This window comes from Meriones unguiculatus, chromosome 7 (genome assembly GCF_030254825.1).
Source record: "Meriones unguiculatus strain TT.TT164.6M chromosome 7, Bangor_MerUng_6.1, whole genome shotgun sequence".
NCBI lineage: Eukaryota > Metazoa > Chordata > Mammalia > Rodentia > Muridae > Meriones > Meriones unguiculatus.
The window spans coordinates 36374946-36401760 of NC_083355.1; the positions used below are offsets into that span (position 1 = coordinate 36374946).

At 43.5% G+C, this 26815-nt stretch overlaps 2 protein-coding genes and 1 non-coding gene across 5 annotated transcripts in view; 1 reads left to right on the forward strand and 2 right to left on the reverse strand.

Annotated features, from left to right (window-relative positions):
• The window catches only part of Acaca (acetyl-CoA carboxylase alpha), a 263052-nt gene extending 246350 nt beyond the window's left edge, over window positions 1–16702 (reverse strand). For all 3 annotated transcript variants that reach the window (XM_060387107.1, XM_060387103.1, XM_060387102.1), the window contains exon 1: window positions 16279–16702. Coding sequence is in view for 2 of the 3 variants with exons in the window: in XM_060387103.1 (XP_060243086.1) it covers window positions 16279–16334 (56 nt within the window). In the remaining variant the exon portion in view is untranslated. The remainder of the gene's footprint in view (window positions 1–16278) is intronic.
• On the reverse strand, window positions 5608–5716 carry LOC132655486 (U6 spliceosomal RNA). Its single transcript, XR_009593294.1, has one exon. It is a non-coding gene; the product is annotated as a U6 spliceosomal RNA (small nuclear RNA).
• Window positions 16703–16754: 52 nt separating the features above from the next.
• Window positions 16755–26815, forward strand: part of Tada2a (transcriptional adaptor 2A) — a 44112-nt gene continuing 34051 nt past the window's right edge. Inside the window, exons 1-4 of the mRNA XM_021641477.2 lie at window positions 16755–16852; window positions 18675–18785; window positions 24525–24631; window positions 26346–26405. Coding sequence (XP_021497152.1) covers window positions 18761–18785; window positions 24525–24631; window positions 26346–26405 — 192 coding nt within the window. The 5' untranslated portion in view covers window positions 16755–16852; window positions 18675–18760. The remainder of the gene's footprint in view (window positions 16853–18674; window positions 18786–24524; window positions 24632–26345; window positions 26406–26815) is intronic.

Below are 26815 nucleotides of genomic sequence, written 5' to 3' on the forward strand. Positions count from 1 at the left end.
AGGATCCTGGATACCTGGAGCTTCTGACAAGCATTAGTGTTCTTCCTCTCCTGCACCCCAAAGCTATGCAAGGGTGGACTTATGGGCGGCAGCAGCCCTAATCCCTCTCGACCCCCACTTCTGATTTTGGATGTTCTTTAAACCCTACCCAACTGATTCTGACCTAAAGTGTTTCCCTAGCATTTAGATCGAGCTGTTTTCCAAGAACAGTTACTTATGACAAGGAGCCATAATCCCTTCACCTCTTGATGTAACTTGCCCAGGACAGGTTAAGAGTCTGTGCTTGCCGGTCCTGATGAGACCTGATAGGCTGGGGTCAGATTGGAAGGGGAGGAGGACCTCTCCTATCAGTGGACTGGGGAAGGGGCATGGGAGAAGATGACGATGGAGGGGGGATTGAGAGGGAATGAGGGAGGGGGCTACAGCTGGGATACAAAGTAAATAAACTGCAATTAATATAAAAATAAAATTTTAATTAAATTAAAAAAGAGAAATAATAATCAATTGTTACTACACATAAGACAGGTACTATTTATTTATCCTTATTTGGAAATGACCAGTTTAAATAATAGGTTTGATAGCATCTAGAATCTTTTTATTTTAATAACATGTACCAGAGACTTAGAATAAACTGCTATCACCTCTTCACTATGGATTAATCCATTAAAATATACTTAAACTTAAAAAAGTAAAGTCTATGCTTTCCCCTCCCCTCCCACTCTCAGAATTCTGTTCCCACAGTGGCCCACATGCCGCTGAGGCTTTGCTATTTCCCTATCACGCGTACTTCTGGTTCTTGTCCTTGAAGTGCCTCCGTGGACTTTAGATTTGCTTTGTGACACACATCACGCTTCTAGTAAACACTTGAATTATATGCTGATGTCCCACCGTTGAATGGAGAGTTAAGCGTGGCATAGCTCAGCTTGCCCCTGCTCCCCACTTTCCACCTTCCACTCAGTAAAGAAGGCGGAGCCCAGGGCCCTGCAATACCATACAGGTGCTCCACCACCGCCACCGTTCTATGTTTCCAGCCGTCTTTTATTTTTACTTTTTGAGACACAGTCTAAGCTGCCCAGGCTGGCTTTGAACTTGTGATCTTCCTGACTCTGGCACCTGACAAGCTGAGATTATAAACCTGTGACACCGAGCCTGGCTGCATGACTCCTTTTGTACAGGAGAATCAGATAATCTTCTTTTTCACATAAAAGCTGCTACTGTTGTTTTTTTTTTTGTTTTGTTTTGTTTTTTTTAATTTAAAGTTGTTTTGTTTTTGTTTTTGTTTTTGTTTTTTTAAGGGTGCGTGTGCGCACAGGAGGGCAGAATGTCCACAGATGACACAGGCAACTGATACTCCTGGAGCTGGAGTTATGGAAGGCTGTAAGCTGCCTGACACGGTGCTGGGAACCAGACTCAAGTCCTCTGCAAGAATATTATCTCCTTAGCTACTGAGCCCTCTCCAGCTCCAAGCTGTTCTGGGGCTTTTAGAAAGGTTAAATCAAGCAGAGCTCACTCTTCCTTACTGGAGAGGCGGAATTCATCTCCCTCTGTTTATTTTCTTACTATGGCTACTATGGCTGTTACCACCCCACCACCACCACTTTGAGACCTCAACACTATGTAGCTATGGCTGGCCCGGAACTCTATCATTATGTAGACACGGTGGGCCTTGAGTTCATGGAGATCCACCTGCCTGTACATCCAGAGAGATGGGATTACATGCATGTGCCGACACACCCAGCAAAGCCATCTCTCAATTCATACTCATTTGTTATTTGTTAGCGTGTGTGCACACACGCGTGTGTGTGCCCGTGTGTAGAGATGGGAGGACAGCCTTGCATGTCATCCTTAGGAATGCTATCCGCCTCTTTTGAAACATGAAATTCCCATCCGCCTGGAGCTTACTAGGGCCAGGCTGTCTGGCTGGGGAGCCCCGGGATCACCCCGCCCCTGCCTCCCCAGCACTGAAATTCGAAGCTTAAACTATCACACCCATTTTTTTTTTTTATACAGGAGCCCTGGGGATCAAACTCAGATTCTCAGGCTTGCAGTGTAGGACTGAGTGATCCCTTCCCCGAGACCTTGTTTGCAGTTTCCAAACACGGTCTCATACAGCTGAGGCTGACCTTGAACTGCCCGTCTCCCCGCCCCTCCCTCCCTCCCAAGTGCTGAGAACACAGGTGTGCACACCCAGTTCGCACGGAGCTGAAGACTACAGCAGAGTTTCGTGACCGCCCTACCAACTAAACTTCAGCCCCAGCTCCGGCTTCATTTTTCTTGCTTTTCTGAGAGTTCATTTGTTTTTAGGGCAGTCTCTCTAGCCCAGACCAGACTGACTCCATGAATGTAGCTCAGCCTGGCCTAGAAGTCATAATTGGTACTCCTCCTCAGCCACCCAAGTGCTGGGATTATAGGCAAGAGTTATCATGCTTAGCTGATTTTACATTCTTATATCTCGGATTTTTTTTTTTGTTTGTCTGTTTGTTTGTTTTTCTGAGACAGGGTTTCTCTGTGTAGCCTTGGCTGCCCTGGACACAATTTGCAGACCAGGCTAACCTCAAACTCACAGAGATCTGCCTGCTTCTGCCTCCCAAGTGCTGGGATTAAAGGCGTGTGGCACCACTACCCAGCATGTGCATACCTAGAAAAGCCGGGAACAGGTTTCAGAATCTGAACTCTGGTCCTCTGGACAAGCAGCAAGTGCTCTTAACTGCGGAACCATCGTCTCTCTAGGCCCTCTTCCAGAATTAAAAAAAAAAAAAACAACCAAAAAAACAGTAGGTTTATTTGTCTGTAACAGAGTCTGAGTGTGTATAGCTCAGGCTGGCATGGAATCAACTATGTAGTGTGGCCCTGAATCTACGGCACTCCTCTTGCTTCAGTTTCCCAAGTGCTGGGATTATTTCCAATACTTTTTCAATTTTTTTTCCTTATTCAATAATCTGACCTTAATTTTAGGCCATACAGCTTCATCTGCACACTGGAATTTTAGGCCAAATAAACCCACTCTCCCCACAACCTTCCTTCATTTGGTGCCACTTAGCAAAAAGCGCTCTCTGGGCCGTGAATTAGAAACTTTCATTGGACTCCTGTGAATTTGTGCCACCCAGTGGCACGAACTAGTAACTGCATCCCGAAAAGCACAGAGTGCTCATTATTATAACCACAACAGACACGTACGTCACAACAAAGGCGAGGTCTTTATTACTGCCCCGTGGGGAAATAATTCCTAACAACCAAGGATCGTCCCACGGTAAGTCTCGTTCGCTAAACGACTTAAAATAGACTGGGGGAGGATATATTCAGGGGTTTAGAGCCATGGTCTCTGCAGGATTAGATGGTGCCCTGCAGACTTTCCCAGGATCTTACCCAGTCACTCCTCCTCCCTAACGGGCCGGCCATGAAGAATAAACAGTACAAGACATAGGGTCCTTATTAACATCTAGAAGACTCAAACACCCTGCTGAGAGGACCCTGACATAGAAGACTTGTGAACCAGGCTTACACACGATCAGTAGTTTCTTGTAGGGTTAATTTGCTTGAGCACATCCATGTCTAGGACTACATTAACAAAGATTCATGGGTTTATAGATTTACAGGATTTATAGATGCAGCTTTGCCAGACTGAAAAAGACCCTCCAGGCCAGGTATGGGTGGTGCACCCCTTTAATCCCAGCACTCGGGAGACAGAGGCAGATAGATCTCTGTGAGTTCATGGCCAGCCCGGTCGACACAGTGGATGCCAGGGCAGCCAAGGCTACATTGTGAGACCCTGTCTTAAACAAGCAAACAAACAAAAAACACCAAACAACAACCACCAACCCCCCCCAACAAACAAATAAAAAGAATCTCACTACATTGACCAGGCTGCCCTTGAACTCAAGAGATTTCCCTGCCTTTACCTTCTGAGTGCTGGGATAAAATGTGTGTGTTACCATACCCAAACCTCCTCCTCGTGCCTTTGTAAAGATTTTTTTTTTAATTACTTCACCTGTGATTTGGCTCAGGGTTTAAAGGTGCCTGCCAGCAATCCCAAGAACCCGCGATCCGTCCTTCTCTGGGACTTACATGGTAGAGAGAACCAGCTTCTATTGTAAGCTGTCCTCTAAACTCCACAAGCACACGGCTGCTCCCTAACCCTGCACAAAGTAAAAATGTTAAATATAATTGTTAAGAGATGAATTTTTAAAATTTATGTATATATGTGTTTGGCGGCATAAGTCTGTGTGAACCATGTATACATAGGAAGCCCTGGAGGCCAGAAGAGGGCATTACATAGCCTGGAATTGGAGTTGAAGGTGGTTGTGAGCCATCGCTGGGCGCTGGGAACTGAACCCAGGTCCTCTGCAAAAGTAGTAAGTGCTCCTAACTACTCACTACCTCCTCAGTCATTGTCTTATGTGCATTTTATTTCTTTCGTTTCGCCTTTTTGAGACAAGGCCCATGCTAGCCTCCAAATAACCAAGGATGGTCTAGAACTCCTGATCCTCCAGCCTCCACTTCCAGAGTAGAAGTTTAAGGTCATCCTCAGCTACATAGGTGTTAGAGAACATTCTGGGATAAATGAGACTCTGTCTCAAAAATTGTTTTAAATACATAAACCATCAGGATTTGAGGTCCTAGGAGTCCCCTCTGGCTTTAAGAGTTTGTCTTCACTTTGTCTTCTATGGCTGTATTTAAAATGCTCTCAGTGTTTAACCTGAAAAGTTCTATAAACTAAACATATTTCTTAGGAAAACTTCCAGGTTTCCCAACTCGGTTTTATTTATTTTTGATACAAGGTCTTACTATATATCCCTGACTACCCGGGGTAAACTTGAACTCACAGAGATCTACTTGCCCCTATCTCACAAATGCTGAGATTAAAGTTATGTGATTCTATTCTACCCTATCCTATCCTATCCTATCCTATCCTATCCTATCCTATCCTACCCTACCCTACCCTACCCTACCCTACCCTACCCTATCCTATCCTATCCTATCCTATCCTATTCACTTACTTGCTTGCTTTGAGACAGAGTATCTCTATGTAGTCCTGGCTGTCCTGGAACTCAGAGCCACCTGCCTCTACCTCCCAAGTGCTGGGATTAAAAACTACCACTCTCAGTGCGCTTTTATGTTTGACTGACATACAATAACTGTACATACTTGTGAGGTTCAATGTGATATTTCAATACATGAACATAATGTATGGTGATCAAATGAAAGTAATTATCATTTTCATCACCTTAAACCTCATGTCGGGAACATTCAAAAACCGTCTTCTGTCTAGCTGTTGAAATATTTACTAAGTTGTTAACTGCAGCCACAAGTGCTACAGAACCCTACGACTTCTTTCCAACGATGTCTCCATACTCCAACCCAACCTCTCTCTACCCTTCTCCGCCCTTCCCTTCTAAGCTTCTGTGGCTTCAGTTCCAGTCTCCACTTCTGTGTTTCCCTGTGTGTGCTCAGTAGAGGAAGGGCTCTGAAGGGCTCTGCTCACCAACACATGCATGACAAAGTAAGGTGGCTGGGCTGTCAGCATATGCCAACCCTGTTCTCTTTTCTTTGTTTTGTTTGGGTAATTCTTGTCTGTTGTTGTTGTTTCTTCTCTCTCTCTCTCTCTCTTTAAATATGAAATGGTTCATGACTCTGAGTGTCATCCTTACGCAGGGATGACATGCTAATCTTCTCTGTATTGTTCCAATTCCAGTATATGTGCTGCTGAATTGAGCACAGTGTTGTTTCTTTTGAGAGACGGTGCCATGTACCCCAGGCTAGCCTCAAATTCATTATGTAGCTAAGCCTGGCCTTGAACACCTTGCCTTCTACTTTCACCTCCTAAGTGCTATGACTGCAGCTGTGCACCACCATGTTTAATTATTTTTCTAAAATTACATTTATTTATTTAATCCTGTGCGTTCAAATACTCATGTGTGTGCCACGGCATGCATGTGAAAGTCAAAGAACAAATTGGAGGAGTCAGTGTTCTCCTTCCACGGTGTGTGTCCTAGGAATAAAATTCAGGTCATCAGGATTGGCTGTAAGCATCTTGACCCACTGAGCAATCTGGCTGGCCCTATTCAATTCTTTATGTCAGAACAAGAGGAAAAACAAAACAAAACAAAACAATGTCATCTTCTAGGACCTGTTACATACGGTCTTACTGGGAAATGAAACTGGCTAAGTAATGCCCAGGTTCAGTTTCAGAATGATTTAAGTAGAGACTACTGTCCTCTATTTTTATGAAGGCACTACTGTGTTGTAAACAAAATGCAGAATGAAGCCATATCTACACATAGGAAATTATGTCTACTTAAAAAATAAAAGAGTGCAAGTTGTTATAATTCAAGCTATTTGGTAGGCAAAGGCATGGTGATCACTTGGACCCAGAGTTCTGGGCCACCAGGGAGCAACACAATGAGATCCTCTCTCAAAATGACAAAAGCGCCAACAGCACCAGGACACACAGTAAAACACCTTTGCCCAACCTGAGCATAGTGAAGAAGAACCTTGGTAAAAACACTGTGCACAGCTGGAGAAGTCTGTCTGGAAGCCTGCCCCTGCTACGGTATCGCTTTTACCACCCACCCCCAGCTCTCTCCCTGTCTTCAGAGGGTTGCATCTGCTCCTTATCTATGCTTCAGGGAAATCCTTTCACTCCAATAGGTCCTGTCTTCCTGGTAAGTTAACTTTAAGCCTTTTATATCTATAGATACTAATTACTAACATTTGATGCATACTCTGTAAGAATAAAGGGCTTTGCTTTCCTCTGAGGTGATGTCAGGGAAACAAGGTTATGTGAACTGCAAGAGCCTGTTGCCCCTGACCTTCTCTGGTTGACATCATAAGCACAGTGAGCTTTCAAAGCACAAATCTGACAGCATTGCTTTTCAGCGGAAAACTACTCAGTGACTGTCTTTTGCATATTAGCTCAGCAGTTACCACATACATACATTAGTCAGGTGTGGTGGCAGACACTTGTCACCCCAGCACTTGAAAGGTTGAGGCCAGCCTGGACCAGATGAGAAGGTCCAAGAAGAAAATGCCCCAGACCTCAACAGGTTGTTCCATTATTCACGTTTGTTATTGCTGTTTTGCTGGGATCAGTGGTGTATAACACTTTTTTGTTTTTCTTTTGAGACAGGGTCTTTCTATGTGGCCCTGGCTGTCCTGGAACTCACTATGCAGACCAGAGTTGGAGGAAGGTTCAACTGTGTTTTCAAATGCTGCCAAATGCTGATTTCAATGCCTTAAGATGCGGTTACTGCCCTGTTATTAATGTTGAATTGTCTCCTTGAATTGCCCATTCAGTGAGAAGGAATGTTCCCCAATTATCCCTGACTGGCTGATTAAAAGGTCTCCACTTGAGCAGGGCAGAAGGTGTTAGGTGTGGCAAAGGTTCACCAAATTTGGGACAGTACAGAAGGAGACAAGTACAGGAGAAGGAGAAAGAAGAGGCAGCACACAGCCATGGGTGAGCTTGAGAGAAGCACAGGGCTGGCACAGATGGAGGAAGCAGACCGAATGAAGAATAATCAAGGATTTATGGAATTCTAAATGGGAGGTATGAATTATGAGGCTGTGAGGTAAAGGTACCTTAGAGAGTTAATATCTGCCTTGCCCCAGGTAAGATTTAGGCTATTCTAAAATCTATAAGGTGTCTGTGTCATACACAGTCTGTATCATTGATTGTGATAGTGGGTTAGATATACCACCATAATGATTATAGGGCTAATAATAAGCATTATTAGGCCATACCCTTAAAATAACAGCAACAAGACTAGCCTTGAACTCACAGAGATCTACCAGACTCTGCCTCTCAGAGTTCAAATTAAAGGTACAGGACCCCATGCCAGGTTAATAATTGTTTCTTCCTTTGGTGGGGGACAGTTTGAGACAGGATCACTCTATGTAGCTCTGGCTGTCCTGGAACTCATTCTGTAGACCAAGCTAGCCTCGACTCTCAGATATATATTTACTTCTGTTTCTCATGTGCTTGGACACCCAGAGGGAAACAGAGATACCCCCCCCCCCAGTTTCTCTTTGGATATGCTCTAAATATACTCTGGATTTCTCAGAGCCGTTCTACATCCAAAACTAATATTTACTATCTCTGCTTGCTGTACAAAGCATCTGGCCGAGAAGCCTGATTCTCCTCTGTGCTGCTGGCTTACACACACCATGCATCGGTCTCCCCATCACTGACATGAGAGCAATACCACCTCCTCGAAGAGGTTTCCTAGGACTAAAATGAGAGGAAAAAACATACACAGAGATCCTTAAGCAGTAGCTATTCTGGTACTTTACTATGTCATTTTAAAGAGCGTGTTTGTAAGTACATGATTAAATAGTAGAGGAAAAAATGTTCTTGGTGTGATTATAGATTCTGGGAAATTAATAAAATGAGCAGAGGCACAGTGAAAAAAATGTGTTGGCTGTGTCAAAATACCCAATTATAGTCATTTATATAAGTAGTTTAACATTTAAAGCCTAATTATCAGGCAGCACCATAACAATTAGCTATGCATCGGGCTAACCTCTTCCGAGCTACTTCCATTCGATTACTGCAGCAAAGCGCCCGCCACACTCAAAGCGCAGCGGCTAATGATCCCTGATACATAAGCCTGTTCACCGCTCACATTCGTGAAATGGAACAGATCCTGAACTCACTTCCACTCAAGCCTATCGTACCCCCCCTAGTGCAACTACATTTGTCCCATGCCATGTGAGGTCACACTCTAGACTTTGTGTTAAGTCGTGGCAAAGAAACTGTTTATGTGTCCCTTGTGCTAGAAACCTACTGGTTTCCAAGAAACAGGAGTCACTGATTCGAATAAGAGAAATATCCTAGTGCTTAGGGCTACACAACAGGACCTAGGACAACTTTATGTTTTAATATTTTAAATTATGTGTACGAGTGTCTATGTGTGCGCACACACATTTGACCAGAAGAGGGCATAGGATCCTCCTGGAACTAGACAGATGGGTGTGTGTGACCAGGTGGACTAGGAAACAATTCTGGACGAATTGGCAGTGTTCTTAACCACTGAGTTCTCTCTCCAGCCCCAAAGCCCTGGTCTTAAGCAGTGCAGAGATAGAATTAATTCTTAAGAGCTTTGTGAGCGGGGAGCAGTGGCGCACACCTGTAATCCCAGCACTTGAGGAGGCAGAGGCAGGCGTATCTCTGTGAGTTCAAGGCCAGCCTGGTCTACAAAATGAATCCAGGATGGCCAAGGCTACACAGAAAAACCCTGTCTCAAAATAACAATAAACAAATAGAAAGAGCTTTGTGTATTCTAGGAAAGCACTGTACTGACTGAGCTACATCATCACTTTATATAAAAGGAAGAAAAAAGTCACGGGAAGGTAATAACTTACTGATATTCTTCTTTTGGGTTCTCATGCTCGCTATTGCCTAGGCTTGCTTAGAACTAGAAGCAATCCTCCTGTTTCAACTTCTAGAAGCTGGGATTGTTGCTGTCAGCCAGCATGGCCAGCTTTAAGTTGGCTAAATTATTTTTTAACACTTTTAATTTAAAATCTTTACATTTATTTATTATTGAATGTGTGTGTGTGTGTGTGTGTGTGTGCGTGCGGGTATGTGTGTACATATGCCATACAAAGCATGGCAGAGCCAGAAGACAGCTTGCAGGAACTGGTTCTCCTTCCACCCTGAGTTCCAAAGCAGCAAGCACTTTTATCCGCTGAACCATCTTGCTGGCCCAACTTATTTTTAATTTTCATTTTGTTGCATAATTGGGTAGTCGAGTCACGTGTGTGCATGTGTGGAGGCCAGGAGACAACTTTTAGAAGCTGATTCTCTTCTTCCACCATGAGGTTTGGAGCTCAAATTCAGATGTCAGGCTTGCATGCCAAGTACGCTTTCACCATGCAGTGATCCCACCAGCTCTTCTGAACTCAGCCAAATTCTTAGTGGTAAGGAGCAGAGAGGGAGGATTCAAATTCCATAAAGTGTCAAAGTCCATTCTCTCAAAATTATATTTAAAAAGCTGGGCATGGTGGTGCACTCTTTTAATCCCAGCGCGTGAGAGGCAGACACAGAACAGATCTCTGTGAGGTGGAGGCCAGCCTGGTCTACAAACCTAGTTCCAGGGAAGCCAGGGCTGTTAAACAGAGAAACCATGTTTCAAACGACAAAATTAAAAAAATAATAATTATACTAAACCAGGCCAACTTCCTTACAGATATTTCAAACATTCTCTGTGCACTCATCTACTGGTTGCACGAGAGTACGGACTATTTGTCATCAAGGGATGATGAATATTTTGGGAGCCTGTTTTGACAGTCCACAGGTGGAGGCCCCGTGTATCAGGCTGAAAGGTATGCAGCCAAGCTGCTGAGTAGGCACACTTAATTTTTCTGAGTATCGGGTCCTAGGACACTTCCCCTTGACCCACCTTTTTAGATTTTATGAAAAGCCTGGTTGAGTCATCAGGCAGATATCCTGTATGCTGTGAGGAGGGAAAAGAAGCCAGTCAGGTGAAGAAGAGGCAAGCATTAGGGGTAACAGCAGCCTGGATATGTCACAGCTCTGTTAAATCACTATGACATGAAAATTTCAATGACTGAGATTGTTACTAGATTCATCTTAACAAATGAAGATGGTTTTATCTCTTATAAACAGCACTCCAAAATATCTTTTTCTTGTGATATATTATTTTTATTCTTTCACTTATAGATGGGGTTTCATGGTTTCATGTAGCCCAGGTTGGCCTCAGACTTGCTATGTAGCTGAGGATGACCTCAAAACCATCCTGCCTCCACTTCCTAGCCTCTGGGAAGGTAGGTGTGTGTGCTACCACGCCCCATTTTAGGCAATGCTGGGGATGGAACTCAGGGGTTTGTTCTTGCTAACCACTGCACTAACTGAGCTACAGTCCTGTCCCTAATTTTATTTTTTTGAGATAGGGCCTCATGTAGCCCAGGCTACCCTTAACTCACAATACTGCTGCCTCTATGTCCCAAGTACTAAGACTACAGGTATGTGCCACTCTGCCTCACAATCCTGCCTGTGTCCCAAGTGTTGAGAATACAGGCACACACCACCATGTATGATTACAGACCTGCTTTTATAGTAAGACCCTTTAACAGCACATTTCCCCTCTTCTTCACCCTTTTCATTTTTAAAGCCCATCTTCCTGATGTATAAACTGACCATATGCCATTGTCTAGAGACATGAACATTAGAGGGTGCATCAACCCTTCTCTGCAGGCTGGTTGCAGTAGGGGCAGACCAAGTCCTATAAGATGTGTAGGAACTTTCTGTGAGGAAAAGGTTAATTCCTTAATGTTTTCTTTTTCAGCTTACATTCTTTATTGACTTAGGGGACAATCATGGCAGCATTTGGTCGGTTAAGACAGGCACTTCACTGAAAACAGTGCATCTCAGTACTCAGTCACAGGATTGGAGGATGGAAAGGGCAGTCTCTGGATGAGAGCGTGGGTACTGCTCTAGTTCTCTAACTCTTCTCACTAATGCAGCTACAGAGAGGACCATGGGGCTGGGGGAGAGAGGAGGAAAGCAATTCTTGGAGTGTAGGAGGCAGGGGCAGGCCAGCAGACTCCTGAAGCCAGGACTTCTGGGAAAGACACCCCTAGTGTATAAGTAGCCAATGCTGTCCCACTTGAGGCTCAGGTCCTTCGTGAGCCAGGCTGCTCCTCCTCCCATGGACTCTATCACAGGAAAGCACTTTGAAGAGGCCCAGTGATTAGAAAAAGTAGTCTGATGCAGGACCTAAATCCTCCGCCTATTTCTACAGATGGGGCGTATCTCAGAGAATAGAAGGGAAAAAAGGCATAGCTGGACTTTTGAGACTTGCTATTTTTTAAACTTATTTTTATTTTATGAGCAATGGCATTTTGCCTACATGTATGCTCTGTATGAGGGATCCCTTGGAACTTGAGTTACAAACAGTTGGGAGCTGCCAGGTGGGTGCTGGGAATTGAGCCCAGGTCTTCTGGAAGAGCAACCAATGCCCTTAACCACTAAGCCATCTCTCCAGCCCCAAGGGATTTGCTTTTTAAAAATATACTTGCGTGGCAATTACCGATAGCCAGTTGGAAATATGGAAAACTGGATGAGAGGAAGTCTGTGGAGTTTTTCAACATTTAGGATATAGAAAGCAAATAAGAGAGACAAATAGGATGACACAGGGCTACAAGCTCAGGCTGGGGCAACAAGATCACCAGAGGCTAGCCTAAGCTACACAGTGGGTTCCAGGTCACATAACAAGACTCTGTCTCTAGAAGAAAGGAAAACTAAGCAGACATGATAGGGTATTATTTTCACAAGAAGGAGATTGAGAACGTGTGTTTTTTTTTACCCTAACCACAGAACCTCAGTGGATGAGAAGAAACTGAGGAAATATTTTGTTCCCAACCAACGCAATCAAATTACAGAGCCTGATAATTTCCTTGTTAGGCTTCTAGTTTGGCAGTTGACTCTTTCCTGAGTCAAGAATGTACTGCAACCAGTTCTGGAGGTTAAGCTTTAAAAACAATGGTCAGTAAGATATGAAAAATTATTCTGTGTCGATTTTATTTCCAGATTTCACTCTAGAGATGGTGAGGGAGGGAGCGAGGCACATCTTTGTTCTGAAGCTGACTAACTAGCATACAGGGCATGCTGGGAACTCAGAATTTTGAAGGGTCAGGAGAAGGGCTCTGGAGATGCCCAGGGTGAGGCAAAGGCCTAGCTTGGCAAAGGAAGTCAGGAGGTAAGAGCGCACATGGGAGTGGGAGGTCCTTCTGTGTGACTGGGGCATCGCCTATGAGATGAGGATGAATAAAGAGGTTGGTTGTGGGTTACGCATCGCTCAGTGATGGAGTACTTGCCTTGAGTTCAGTCCAAAGCCAAAAAACATAATGCCTTGGCCTTGAAGGGCCTTCTTTCTATAAAGAATGATGTGTACATTTACTGCACAAAGCAAGACACGGGCAATATTAATACAACATAGGAATAAACAAGGAACAGCCTATCAATTCAGGAATTATGGTCACTCTACTTGTAAGTCATGTTCATCCAGCAAAAGTGCAGAAAAATGTGTCTTTTTGAAATAATTTATTTAATTTTATTTTATGTGCTTTAGTCTGAAGGTGTCAGACTCCTTGGATCTGGCATTACAGACAACTGTGAGCTGCCACATAGGTGCTGGGAATTGAACCTGGTCCCTTCGGAAGAACACACAGTGCTCTTAACCACTGAGTCATTCCTCCAGTCCCAGGATGTGTCTTTTTTAATTTTTATTAAAAAAAAAAAAACTGTCAGATTTATTTTATGTGTATAAGTGTTTTGCCTGCCTGTATGTGTATCACTTATATGCCTGGTGCCCATGGAAGTCAGAAGGTGCTGGATCCCTCAAAACTGGAGTTACAGGTGGTTGTGAGCTACCATTTGGGCCCTGGGAATCAAACCTATGTCCTCTGTAACAACAGTCAGTGCTCTTAACCACTGAGCCATCTCTCCAGTCCCAGGTAGTCTTTTATTTTCACACACACACACACACACACACACACACACACTTTAGCTGTGCCTTTTGCCTTTTTTGCTTCTGTGTTTTGATAGAGGAACTCCCTATGACTGGTCTTGACTGGCCTGGAAAGCTATGATATGGACCAAGCTGGCCTCAACTTGCAGCAATCCTCCTGCCACTGACTCCTGAGTGCCAGGGTTCAAGGCATGTTCCATTATATCTGGCCATACCTTTGTTCTTATTCATTTCACCAGTATCTGCTGGTCCTACCTTTCTGGGTGCTGAGGTTACAAAAAGAAAGGAACTTCTGTTCTCAAGCCGAGAAAAACACAAAGAAACAATTATACTCCTTACACAATCTGAGCCCTGAGCTCTCCACTGAGCAGACTCCTATTGTCACGTCCAGTTAGTGCACAAAACATAGATCGCAAACAAAACTTAGTTCCTCTTCCAAGTCTGTCTTCCCCTTCTCTTCTAATGGACTTTCAATGCCACTAACCCGGCACTGCTTAAGGAAGAAATCAAGGGTAGTACTTTCTCCATCAGTGTTATCCTTCCTTTCAGCAGAAATTTTATTCTTTATATTTTGGAGTGTGTGTGTGTGTGCTTATGTGCATGCATATATGTATTCATGTATATATCTGTCCATAAATGAAGGCCACAGGTTGATGTTGGGTCTTTTCTTTATTGCTTTCCACCTTATTTTTTCTGAGGCAGGGTCTCTCCTGAAACTCGTTAATTTGGGTAGGCTGGCCGGCCAGTGAGCTCCAGGGTCGTGCCTGTCTCAACACTTCCCAGTGCTGGGGTTATTAGGGAGTAGAGTGCTGGTGCTAGTGATCTGAACTCAGGTCTGCATGTTTCTGTAGAAGATACTTCCCTGACTGAGGCATCTCCATGGCCCCTTCATTCTGTTTTTTGAGACAGTATCTATCAATGAACCTAAAGTTCATTGATTTAGCTAGGCTGCCTGACCAACATGCTCCAGGGATTCTCCCATCTCCTTCCCATGCTGGGGCTACAGCACTGGTAACACCTTCTTTAGGGTACTGAGGACCAAATCCAAACACTTCACAGACTGAGCCATCCTACCAGCCCTGAAGATTTTAATTTGTAGTGCATTAATTTTTAAGTTAGCCTATACATAATGGGTTGCATTATCCCATTTTCACACCTATATGTCATCACACTTTGTTGTATCCTCTTGGACACATTTTAATTAATTTAACTTTCATCCTCCTTGCACATTTTAAGTTATCTGCTCCTTCCTTCCTTCCTTCCTTCCTTCCTTCCTTCCTTCCTTCCTTCTTTCTCTCTCTCTCTCTCTTTCTTTGGCTTATTGAGACAGGGTTTCACTATGTAACCTTGGCTGTCCTGGAACTCACTCTGTAGGCCAATCTGACCGAGATCTATCTGCCTCTACCTCCCAAGTGCTGGGAATAAAAGCATGTACCACCATGCCCAGCTTATCCATTTTTTGAGACAGGGTCTTACACACCAGACTGGACTGTAATTTTCTGTGTTGCCCAGGTTGGCCTGCTCTGTGATTGGATTATTTCAACCCTTCATGGAATTCTATCACATCCCAGTGAAATCCAAAATCCAACCAAAGTTTACCAACCAACAGATACTTTATTTGGGTCCTGGCTATGTTTCCTATATTTCTGTAATCAGTTCTGTTCCAGCCACTCTGACCTCCTTGCTCCTTCTCCATGCCAACCAAATCCATGTACAAGCACCACTGTACTTGCTATGTCTCATCTATGGTTCTTTCTAGAAATCCATTAGCTTCTGCTTCTCATTCAATAATCGAATTTCCGCTTGTCTGCTGTGTCTGTTATGAGGCCTTTCTCCCTATCCTGAGTAAAAGAAAATCTCTGTATCACAGTTATCCCATAATATCTGATTTATTTCCCATAAAAATCACACTATGAGGCATCGTTTAATATTTATTATTTATATATTAATATTTAATATGCTTATCTTTAATTATTTATTCTATGTAGCACATGAACCTTATGAGCAAGAGAATGTGCTCTGCTCACGACCAAATTCTCAGCACTTAGAACAGTGGCTGTTCACTGTGTATTTGTCAAATCAATGGGTTTGGAGATTCAGTAAATACAAAGTACCCTATAACACTGAGTGTTTATTTAAGGTGGGGTGACTTTTACATGCGAATTTTAATGTTTTTTCCTTTTTTTCACTTGTAGACCAGACTGACCTCAAACTCATGGCAATTGTCCTGCAGTCTTCCAAATGCTGAGATGTAAGCCACTCACTACATCCAGCTGAGAATTTTTTGTTTTAACAACAGACTTATATTAACCGTGAACCAAAAAAAAAAAAGAAAAAGAAAAAAAAAGGACAAGAAAGAAGGAAGAAAAAAGAAAGGAAGGAAGGAAGGAAGGAAGGAAGGAAGGAAGGAAGGAAAATAAAAGAAAAAAGAAAAGAAAAAGAAAGAAAGACACCACACAGGCTGATAGCATATGATAGCGTATAAATGAGACAGACTTTAAAATAGATATACAGCGTAACAGTTAAGATCAACCCATGGTTGGAATTCCTCCCCCAACATTTGGTAGCAATGAGATCCTAAGTTATATTATATACTCTAGTGCCTAAATTTCCTCAGCTGGACCCTGGGGACTGTAACTCAGTGCCTCCCTCAGAAAGTTGCTTTAGGCGAGCAGGTACGTGTAACCGGCTTTGTACAACGCCAAGCATGCAGTAAGGAAGGACTCCACAGATGGAAGCTCTTATAAGAATCTAGACTAGTAGTAATAAGAGATTTTGGGGGACATACCTAGCCCTCAAGATTGACATCAGAGTGGACCACCACATCATCTTCCATGTGGGCATCTGAAGCCCAGAGAGGGGATGGGTCTTTCCAAAGAAGGCAATTTCGACGTCCCAGAAGCATCAGAATGAAAAGGACCCTCTTCACTCCTCAAACCATTCAGCCTGGGTAATCCATGAGTGGCTCGGCGAGGCCCGGGCTCGCTATCTTCTGGCCCACTGCCTGTGTAGCCTCAGTTTCCTCGTTTGCAACAGGACTAGAGTGAGACTGTTTTGAGAAAATCCAGACTGAGCCAGCCGGGGCCGCCTTAGTGCACGGCACCGGGACGCCCGTGGGAGCCCGGGTAGTGCGAGCGGGTCAGACCCCAAATCCGGCCGCCCGGCAGCGGGACACCACGCTCTCCATCCCCGGGCAGCGCCTCCAGGACCCGCCCGCGGACGGAGCGGAGGCGGGGCAGCGGCGGCGTGCTCGCGACTGCGCGGCGCGTGGCCGCGCACGCAGGCCGGGGCGCGCACGCAGAGAGGCTGCACGGCGCGCGCCGCGAGAGGCTCTTCGGCGCGGAGGTGCGAGACGTGGAGAGGTGAGGCGCGGGGCCGGGCGGCGGGAGCGGAGGCACGCGGGGTCACGAGGCGCGGGGCCGCCGGGGCCACGCGGCGTGGGAGGCTGGTGCGGCCGGCCGAGTCCGGGGCCCCTCCCCGCGCGCCTGGGCGGTGCGGCACCGCCGAGTTCCCGGCTGGGCGTTGGAGCGCGGCCCCGGCCCGCCAGAGCCGCCGAACCCCCACGTGGGTCTCCGCGAGCTCAGGGTTTAGCACCGTTTTCCAGCCCAGTGACTGGCCAGGATGGGACAGCAGCAAGGGTGCTGTCTGCACAACTGCCAAGCCCTCCGCTCCCCTCTGCCCCTCGCGGGGGTCCTGCCCCTCGGTCCGTTCCCAGCTCCCTCTCACAGTTCATTTGAATGTGCTCCATCTCTCCGGGATGTTAGTATCACTGCGAGGTCTTTTAAGAGAGGGAGGGAGATTTTGCTTTGCTGCAGCATTGTGCTTTGTGACACGAAGTGTTTGTCAGAGCGGATTCTGGCATCCTTGACAGTGGAAGCTTCTATTGCTAGAACCCTGCTGTTCACCAGCCTGCAAAATCATTGTGCAGATACCCTTCCTTTCCTCTGGAAAAAAAAAAAAAGAAAAGAAACAGCCAGTGTTAGGAGATTGTTAGGATTCAAATATATTCATATATATGTAATATATATGAATCCTTATATATATGTAGGTATATATATTCCACATACGGTGATGCCATTTAGTACCTATTGTTTTATTCCTGGGTGTATAATATCCCTTTGTTAAATTTTTCTTTTTCAAATTTTATTTATTTATTTTTTTTAGTCAGCCTATGTATCTCAGGCCAAATTTGCACTTTTGTAACCAAGAATTTCCTTGAACTCCTGATCCTCCTGCCTCTGCCCCTGAAGTACTGGGTTACTTGCTTATTTGATGCTGGACTTTAAATGTGAAGCATTCTTACACCCTACAGCTGAGCTGCTGAATTCACAACCTTCATTCTTCTTAAAAGACCCAGTTTTCTTAGAGCCGTACAGAGGAAAAAACCCTACCCAAAAAGCCACCACCCAAAAATTGGCCCTTAGCCTTATTATCTAAGCATCAGTCCTGAAGCTAAATAAAAGTGTCAGAGTGAAAACAATATTTCTGGAGAAATTAAGGTGAATTAGCCTTTTATAGAACTAACATTTATTTGCCCAGATTGATGTGTGCTTTGCTTTGGTTTTGGTTTTTTTGAGACAGGGTTTCTCTGTGTAGTCCTGGCTGTCCTGGAACTCAACTCTGTAGACCAGGCTGGCCAGGAACTCAGAGATCAACAACATTCCTCTGCCTCCTGAGTGCTGAGGTTAAAGGTGTGCATCATCACTACCACCGGCTTGTTTTGTGATTTGTGTTTGGAGACAAGGTCTCACTCAGCACAAAATAGTTAGGGATGACTTTGAAGTCCTCCTATTTCTACCTCCTGTTTGAAGGAGTAAGTTATTGAACAGTATATGTTGTGTAGGATTCCTTGGTTTCCAGTAATAAAATTCAAGTTTATGTTTTGAGACAGGGTCTACTGTGTAGCCTTGGCTGGTGCAGAACTCTATGTAAAAAAAAAAAAAAGAAGAAAAGAAAAAAAAGAGCTCACTGTAGACCAGGTTGGTCTTAAACTTGAACACACAGAGACCTATTTTCTTCTGCCTCCTGGGTATGGGGATTAAAGGTGTATACCACTACACAAGCAAGTTCCAGATTTTGTAATTTTAAATTCTGTGAAGGAGGCCTGAGTGTTGCCATTTCAGTTTACCACAATGAACCTTTGAGTGGTTTTCTGATCCATGTGGCTCTTCTCTTTGTTCATAGGGGATCGTTAATCTTTGTCCACCTCTGACGTCTTGAAGAAGCTCCCTATCAAGGAGGATCAAACAGCAGTCTCTGTCAGTTAGAGAATGGACCGTTTGGGTTCCTTTAGCAGTAAGTACAGTGGGACAAGTCTCAAGTGAAGAATAGCAAACTAAAGTAGCAGCTGATCAAGGAAGCAACGCCTTTGAAGTTGAATGATAATGCCTGAAGGAATGATGAATATCACCTAAAAGTGAAATCAGGCAATACCTATTGTTTGCCTACAGAATATGACACATATATCACTCCATGTCTTAGAATAAAACCAAGCTGAGTGAACCAGCTACCATAACCATAAACAGAACCATTACCATACTGTAAATAAACATTTTTATTTTGAACCCAGGGTTTCATGTAGCTTGGGCCGGCCTGGAACTGACTTTGTAGCTAAGGATGACCTTGAACTGCTTGTTCTCCCAAGCTTTGGGATTTCAGACATACGTGTAGCATCATTGGATTTCACAGAAATAGAAATCACAAAATTAGGCGATGCACACTTGTGCATATACAGACACATGTACACATGCACAATCATGAAGCAGATGTTCATTAATATCCCAGTAAGAACTAGAAATGTATTTTTTAGGTGTTTGGGGTTTTTTTTGTCATTTTCTTAAAGGCACTCAGTTTTCCCTCCATATATTTAGAAACTCAGAATCTTCTTCTACATCTACTTCTCCATTTTCATTTTACTAATGCGCCAAGTGCAAACTGAAACTGCTTCCACCTCTTTTTGTTTTTGTTTATTCAAGACAGAGTTTCTCTGTGTAACTGAGTTGGCTGCCCTGGAACGCTCTTTGTTAGACCAGGCTGGGCTCGAACTCACAGAGATCTGCCTGCCTCTGCCTTCTGAGTGCTGGGTTGAAAGGCCTGTGCCACCACTGCCTCCTCTACTTCCACCTTTTAAAACACAGTTGTTGGGGCCTATCGTGATGGCACATTCCTTTAATCCCAGAACTCAGGAGACAGAAGCAAGGCAACTCTTTGTGAGTTCAAGGCCAGCCTAATCCACATACTGAGTTTCAGGCCAGTCTGGGCTACATAGTGAGATCCTGCCTCAAAACAAAAAAAAAAAAACAAAAAACAAACAAAAAAAAAACCAACCAAACAAAAAAAACTAAAAACCAAAGAACAAAACAAAAGCAAAAACAAAAATAAACACAAATAATAAAAGTTATTTATACTTTTGTTTAGCCACTCCTAAATTCCCCTCCAAATAAGCTGTACTGTTTTCCATTACCACCTGGCCCATTTCCCAGTGGTGCTACAAAAGTTCTTATCAAGCTTTGAATTTTTTTCTCATCTGCTAGTGAGAAGTTACATATTAGTGTAGTTTTAATTTTTATTTCTCCTTATGAACAAAGGTAAATAATTTTTCCTGTAGTTTAAGACCATTTTTTATATCTCTCCTCCCCAGCCCAACTTTGTTTTGTTCATTTTTTGTTCTTGAGGAAAATTCTCACTTTGTTGCTCAGGCTGCTTTTAAGTTCAGTTTCTTGGTCCTAAATGAATCTCCTTAGCCTCAGCTTCTTAGTATTTGGGACTTGAGGAATGCACCACCATTTCTGGCTGTGTTTTGTTCTCTTCTCTTTGGGTTTTTTGAGACAGGGTATTGGTATATAGCCCTGGATGGCATGGAACTTAAAATGTGGCTCAGGGAGTTGTTGAACACACAGCAATCCCTCCTCAGCCTCCCCAGAATGTACAGGTGTGATTCACAGCAACAGTGTGGTTCTTCCATTTGTATTTTGTTTGGTGCTGTGACTCAAACTTGGGGCCCCAGGAATGTCAGGAAAATCTTTTATATTAAGAATTTCAAGTGTTGGATAGGTGGCTCCGTGGTTAAGATCACTGGCTGCTTTACCAGAGGACCTGGGTTCAGTCATCATCACCCACATAAGGGCTCACAGCTGTATGTAACTTCAGTCCCAGGGATTCTGATTCCACTTGGCCTCCACAAGCACTGCATGTGCATGGCCTATAGACATTCATGGAGCCGAAACACTCATATAAATAAAGATTGAAAAATTTAAAACAAACCTTCAGCCTTTTTCTCTCATGAATTTACAAAAACTTTCTTCTGGTTTACTTGTTTTTCAACTTTTGTTTATAGTGGTTTTGTTTTTCTAAAGATTTATTTGTGTGGATGTGTGTTTGTCTGTGTGAGTTTCTTTGTGCCATCTTTACAGGAGCCCATGAAGGCTAGAAAAGGGTTTGGGATCACCTGGAACTGGAGCTAGAGATTTGTGGGTACTGGGAACTGAACCCAGGTGTCTTGCAAGAACAATAAACATTCTTAAGCACTAAGCCATATTTTCAGCCCTGTTTGTAGTGTCTTTGTTTTTAAGATTTTTTTTTAATATGTATGAGTGTTTTCCTTCTTGTATATCTGTGCACCACATGCGTGCTTGATGCATTCAGATGGTGTGAGCTGCTATATGGATGCTGGGAATTGGACCATGGTCCTCTGGAAGAATAGCCACTGCTGTTAACTGCTGAAGCAGTTTCTCCAGCTCCAAAAGTTTAATTTTTAAGCCTGTGTGTGCGTGTGTGTGTATATCTGTGTGGGAGCATGTGCCTGAGGAGGCCAGAAGAAGGTGTCAAGATCCCCAGGACCTGATGTTACACGTTGTGAGCCACCTAGTGTGGTGGGTTGTGGGGCCCAAACTTCAGTCCTCTAGAAGAGCATTGTCTGCTCTGAACCTCTGAGCCTTCTCTCCAGCCCACATATAGTGCTTATTCATTTAGTCACATTGTTTGGTTTTGTTTTTTTAGGACAGGGTGTCTCTGTTACCCTAGCTGTCCTAGAACTCACTTTGTACACCAGACTGGCCTCGAACTCCCAGAGATCTTCATGTCTCTGCCTCCCGAGTGCTGTGATTATAGATACGCACCACTGTCGCCTGTCTAATTTGGTCACATTCTTTAAATTTTTATTTCCTCAGATTTTATTTATTTGTTGCTTTTAAATGTATCTGTATTGGTCTATACACATGAGTGTGGGCACCCATGGAGGCCAGGCAGAGATATCATATCCCCTGCAGCTGGAATTACAGGGGTTATATATATATCTATGAGTGTGCTTTAGAACATTCCTGCCCAACACACACACAAAGTGAATAAATAAATGTAAATCAAGTAAATAAACCCTCAAAACCCTGAATCAGTCCTCTGTGCACTCAGTAATTCTAGTTTTAGGAAAATACATGGAGAAGGGGTGTGTGTGTATATATATATATATATAAAAGATACTGAAAGTAAGCATGGCCCCTAGTAGGGAACTGGTTAGATTAGCTCTCAACTTTTTAGATAGACCCAATTATTTTTTATATTTTTTAAGTCTTTTATTAATTGAAAATGGAATATGTAGTTCTGTGATTTCAAAGATAAAAATAATCCTGTAATAAAAGGAGTAATTTTTAATGAAATAATATAATTCATAGTAAAATAGCAAGTACATTGATAGGTTTTTAAGACATGATTACAGCCATATGTGTTGGCACACACTTGTAACCTCAGCACTTGGGAGGCTGAGGCAGAAGGATTGCCTCCAGTTCAAGGGATAGACCAAGTTACAGAGTCAAACCTTGTCATAAAAGTGGGAGTGAAAGGATAGGGGGCAGGACATAAAAGCAGTAGGAGACATGATGACTTAAGCAGTCAGCTGCTTAGACTCATAGATTGAATCACGGCATCTTGCTATGAGAAACGCAGGATGATTCAGGATGCTAGTGACTAAGAAATGCTACAAGTCTTAGGAAGTTTTGACCACGGGGTCAAGTTCTGAACAAAACAGAATGCAGCCTCCTCTTGAATGGTGTACAACTGTCATACTAGAGTATTCAAATATATTAAAACTGTCAAGATTTCGTTGCAACAGGGTCTCACTGGGTAGCTCTGGCTGGTGTGTATCTCATAAAGATTTGTCTGCTTTTCTCCTGAATGCTGGGATTAAAGGCATCTACCACCCTACCTAGCAGTCAAAAATATTTTAATTGGGGCTAGGACTATAGCTCAGTGGTTACTGTTGCACATCTGCTTGGCTAACATATACCAGGTCCTGGGTCAGATCCCCAACGCTGCCAAACAATTTTTTTTTTACATGTAATATAAAAATAGGTTCTACTTCATCTAATTGTGAGGTTTATTGTTCTATCTAGTTGAATACTTAATGAGAATTGGAAGTTGCTAAGGCCTGAAGTCAGGGCTTTGCTTTGCTGTGTAGGAAGGAATAGCTTGAGTACTTAGGAACATCTGGGATAGCTGGGCGCACTGGCGCACGCCTGCATCCCAGCACAGGGGAGGCAGAGGCAGGCGGGTCTCTGTGAGTTGGAGACCAGCCGCGTCTACAAAGCCAGTCCAGCACAGCCAAGGCTACACAGGAAAACCCTGTCTTGAAAAAAAACCAAAACAGAAAACATCTAGAATCCCAGTCCTTGTCTGCAAAATGTTATTAGTGCATCCTACTCACTGGAGCAGCAAAAACCTGCCTTGGATTTTCACAATGTCCTGGGGGCTAATATAGAACCATCAGGTTAGATAATTGATAAAGTGCACTGTTAAAAAAGATGGGGAAGGATCAGCAAGATGGCTCAAGTCTGAGGACCTGAGTTCAATCCCTTTTCTTCTGACTCCCATATGCTGTTGTGCGTATACACACACACACACACACAAAATAATAATAAAATATAAAGCGAAAAAGGCAAGATCTATGGTGGTGACATGGGAATGACTTGGGCCTTGGAATTCAGGGTCAGCTTTGACAACTTAGAGTCTGTCTCTTGAAAGTAAAAATAAAGCACGAGTTAAGGAGATGGTGATGTGGTAAAGATTGGCATCTGGGACTGGAGACATGGCTTGTCACTTAAGGTATTCTGCTCTTGCAGGGGGCTGCAGTTTAGTTCCCAGCAAGCAGGTCAGGTAACTCCAGCTCCAGGGAATCTAGCACCCTCTTCTGGCCTCCATAAGCACCTGCACTCACATGTGTATACCATGCACAGACATACAAACAGACATAATTTTTTTAAGTTGACATCTAGCACTTCATACTTTATTTTTCCACCAGAAGTGGTAGGTGTTAAGTGCAAACAAAGTGAGTCTCTCTATCTCCCTCCCAAGGCCTTTGTCCCTGACTTCAGAGGGACAGGATTTGGGGTGACCTGGAGCAAACCCAGCAAACCTATCTGCATTCTTAGGGATTTGGAGAACTTACATTGTGCCCTTTGTCTTTGTAGTTCAGAGACATACCTGTTTCACAGAACAAGAGCAGATTTGCATGAAGTGTTTTACTTTTTCCTTGGTATAAACCTCAACCTAGACTCAAAGCTTAAATCCCAACTTGGAATTTCCCCAACTTGTTAAGAAAAAAAAGTCAAACTTGTAGGGAAGTTGAAAGAGCAGGGCAGTGACTTCATGTGTGATGCTGCCTAGATAGAGCAGTTGTTAGTGTTTCTTTGGTTTGCTTTGTATGTATGTCGTAATGTAGTGCTGTGTCGGGAATGTGCCCGGTTTCTTTTCCTTGTGGCAGAGTGGGCTTTGTAAAACTTTCAAGTTCTGTTCCTAAGTCTCTCTTTGCACACATGTTTGAAGCAGTAGGTATGCTGAAGGAAGGAACACATTACCTTGTAGTAGACAGGCTCTCGTGTGGCCGTGTGTGTGTTGTGTGTGTGTGTGTGTGTATTTAACGAGCTCACCCACTCCCATGTGTTTGTTGGCACAGTCACTGTCCAGCTATTTGCAGGGTTTTACCCTTTTCTTTTAGCGCTGTTCATGAGGTGTTTTAAACTTACCTTTGTTTTCTCTGTATTCTAGATGATCCATCTGATAAGCCACCTTGCAGAGGCTGCTCCTCCTACCTCATGGAACCGTACATCAAGTGTGCCGAATGCGGGCCTCCTCCTTTCTTCCTGTGTTTGCAGGTAACCCCCTGAGGAGAGGGTGTCGCTCCTGAGGGTTTTGTGGCAGCAGTAACTTATAGGACCATACTGTGTGAGGTAGTCATCCCTCTCAGACTTTACCAAGAAGTAAACAGCAGATGGATGAGACAGACAGTTCATAGAGCTTCTCAGCTTAATGCTTACCACTTTTCCTGAGTAAATTTAAAGTACTTAGATTATGGGAATCAGAACTGGCAGGTTGTTCCTTTTGATCTCACTGTTTGTTAACTTGTTGAGGTGTTCTTTGTATAGATGGCAAGGGAACAAACGAACTGTTTGGAGGGTTGTATTATGACTGAGCATAAGTGTGCCAGGTACTACTTTGAGTACCTCACTTGAATCAGCACTAAATCATTACCACCGTGCTGTGAAGTGAATAAGTAAATACCTCCATTTTACAAATGAAGCTCAGCCAAAGAAAGCCGAAATAATTGCTTGTTGGAACTATCAGGTCTTAAGCCAGTCTAAGACACTTGATTATAAGATGCATTCCAGGGATGGCAGAGATAGCTCAGAGTGTTTGCTGTGCATTTGTGAGGACCTGAGTTTGAATCCCTGTAAAACCTGGGCATAGTAGCATTTGCCTGTACCCTCATGCTGGGGAGAGCATGAAAATAGGGGGAACTTGGCGGTTGGGGGTTTGCTAGCTGGCCAGACTAGCTGAATGACAAATTCTAGGTTCAGTGAGAGAACCTGTCTCAAAAAATGTAGGGGAGAGCAATAGAGGAAGATTCCTGGTGATGGTCTTCATAAGAGCATGCACAGGCGAGTGTGTCTACATACTAACAGATGCACACATACACAGCATTCCAGTTTTAGACGTGTTAAATGTGAAAAGTGGCTGATGAAAGCTGTGATCACTTTGAGTTATAAAATCATATACTGGGGCTGAATGGTGGTGGCACAGGCCTTTAATCCCAACACTTGAGAGGCAGAGGCAGGCGGATCTTTGAGTTGGAGAATAGCCTGGTCTCAGGAGTGAGTTCCAGGACAGCCAGGACTACACAGACAGACTAGGGGAAAGGGGAAAAAAAAAAAAAAAAAAAAAATATATATATATATATATATATATATATATATATATATATATATATACATACACACACACAGAGAGAGAGAGAGAGATGCTGGTTATGCAGTACACTTTGGCAGGATGAACAGCAGGAAGGAAAATGAAGCCAGCCTCATCGACATAGCAAAATTCTTTTTAGTATACCAAAAAGACAATAGAAAAAAACTGCCTCAAATAAAACAAAAAAGAAAAAGCAGAATATCTTCAAACTGTATTTTGCTTTGTTTTGCATTTATTTACTTATTTTTGGTGATTTGAGATAGGATCTCTCTACATAGCCCTCGCTGTCCTGGTAGACCAGGCTGGCCTCAGATTTGCAGAAATTCACCTGCCTCTGCCTCTCAAGTACTGGGATTAAAGGCATTTGCTACCATGCCTGGCTTTTATTTTGTTTTTTAAGGATATGATCTCTTGTAGCCTAGCTTGCCTTGAAGTGACTGTGTAGCTGAGTGAGGATAACTTTGAACTCTGATCGTCCTGGCTCCACCTCCCAAGTGCTGGGGTTGAATCCAGGGCTTTGTGTATGCTTGGCAAGTGCTCTACCAACTGAACCTCATGTCCAGCCCTAAGAAAGCACTTTTTTAAAAGTAACTTTTAGTAATTTAACTTTTTTTTTCTTCACAGTGTTTCACTCGAGGATTTGAGTACAAGAAACATCAGAGTGATCATACTTATGAAATAATGGTAATGATAACATTGGTGGAAACTTTCATTTCTTTTTCAAGTATTTAGACTGAGAGATAATTTTATTTCCGTGTATCTGTCTCTTTTCTCTTCTGAATTTGATAATTATTTAGTAGTACTTTTAGTTCTTTGTAACCTATTAAGATATGTAAGTATTGGCCTGTAGGCGGTGGTGCAAACCTTTAATCCCAGCACTCATATCAGAGGCAGGCTGATCTCTGTGAGTTCAAGGCCAGCCTGGTCTACAGAGTGATAGAACAGCTAGGGCTACTTAGAGAAACCCTGTCTCAATAAAACAAAACAAAGATATTTGGGTATTTAAACAGGGGCTGTAAAGATGGCTTAGCAGTTGTACTTCCAGATGACCTGGGTTCAATCAATTCCCAGCACCCACATGACAGCTCACAGTT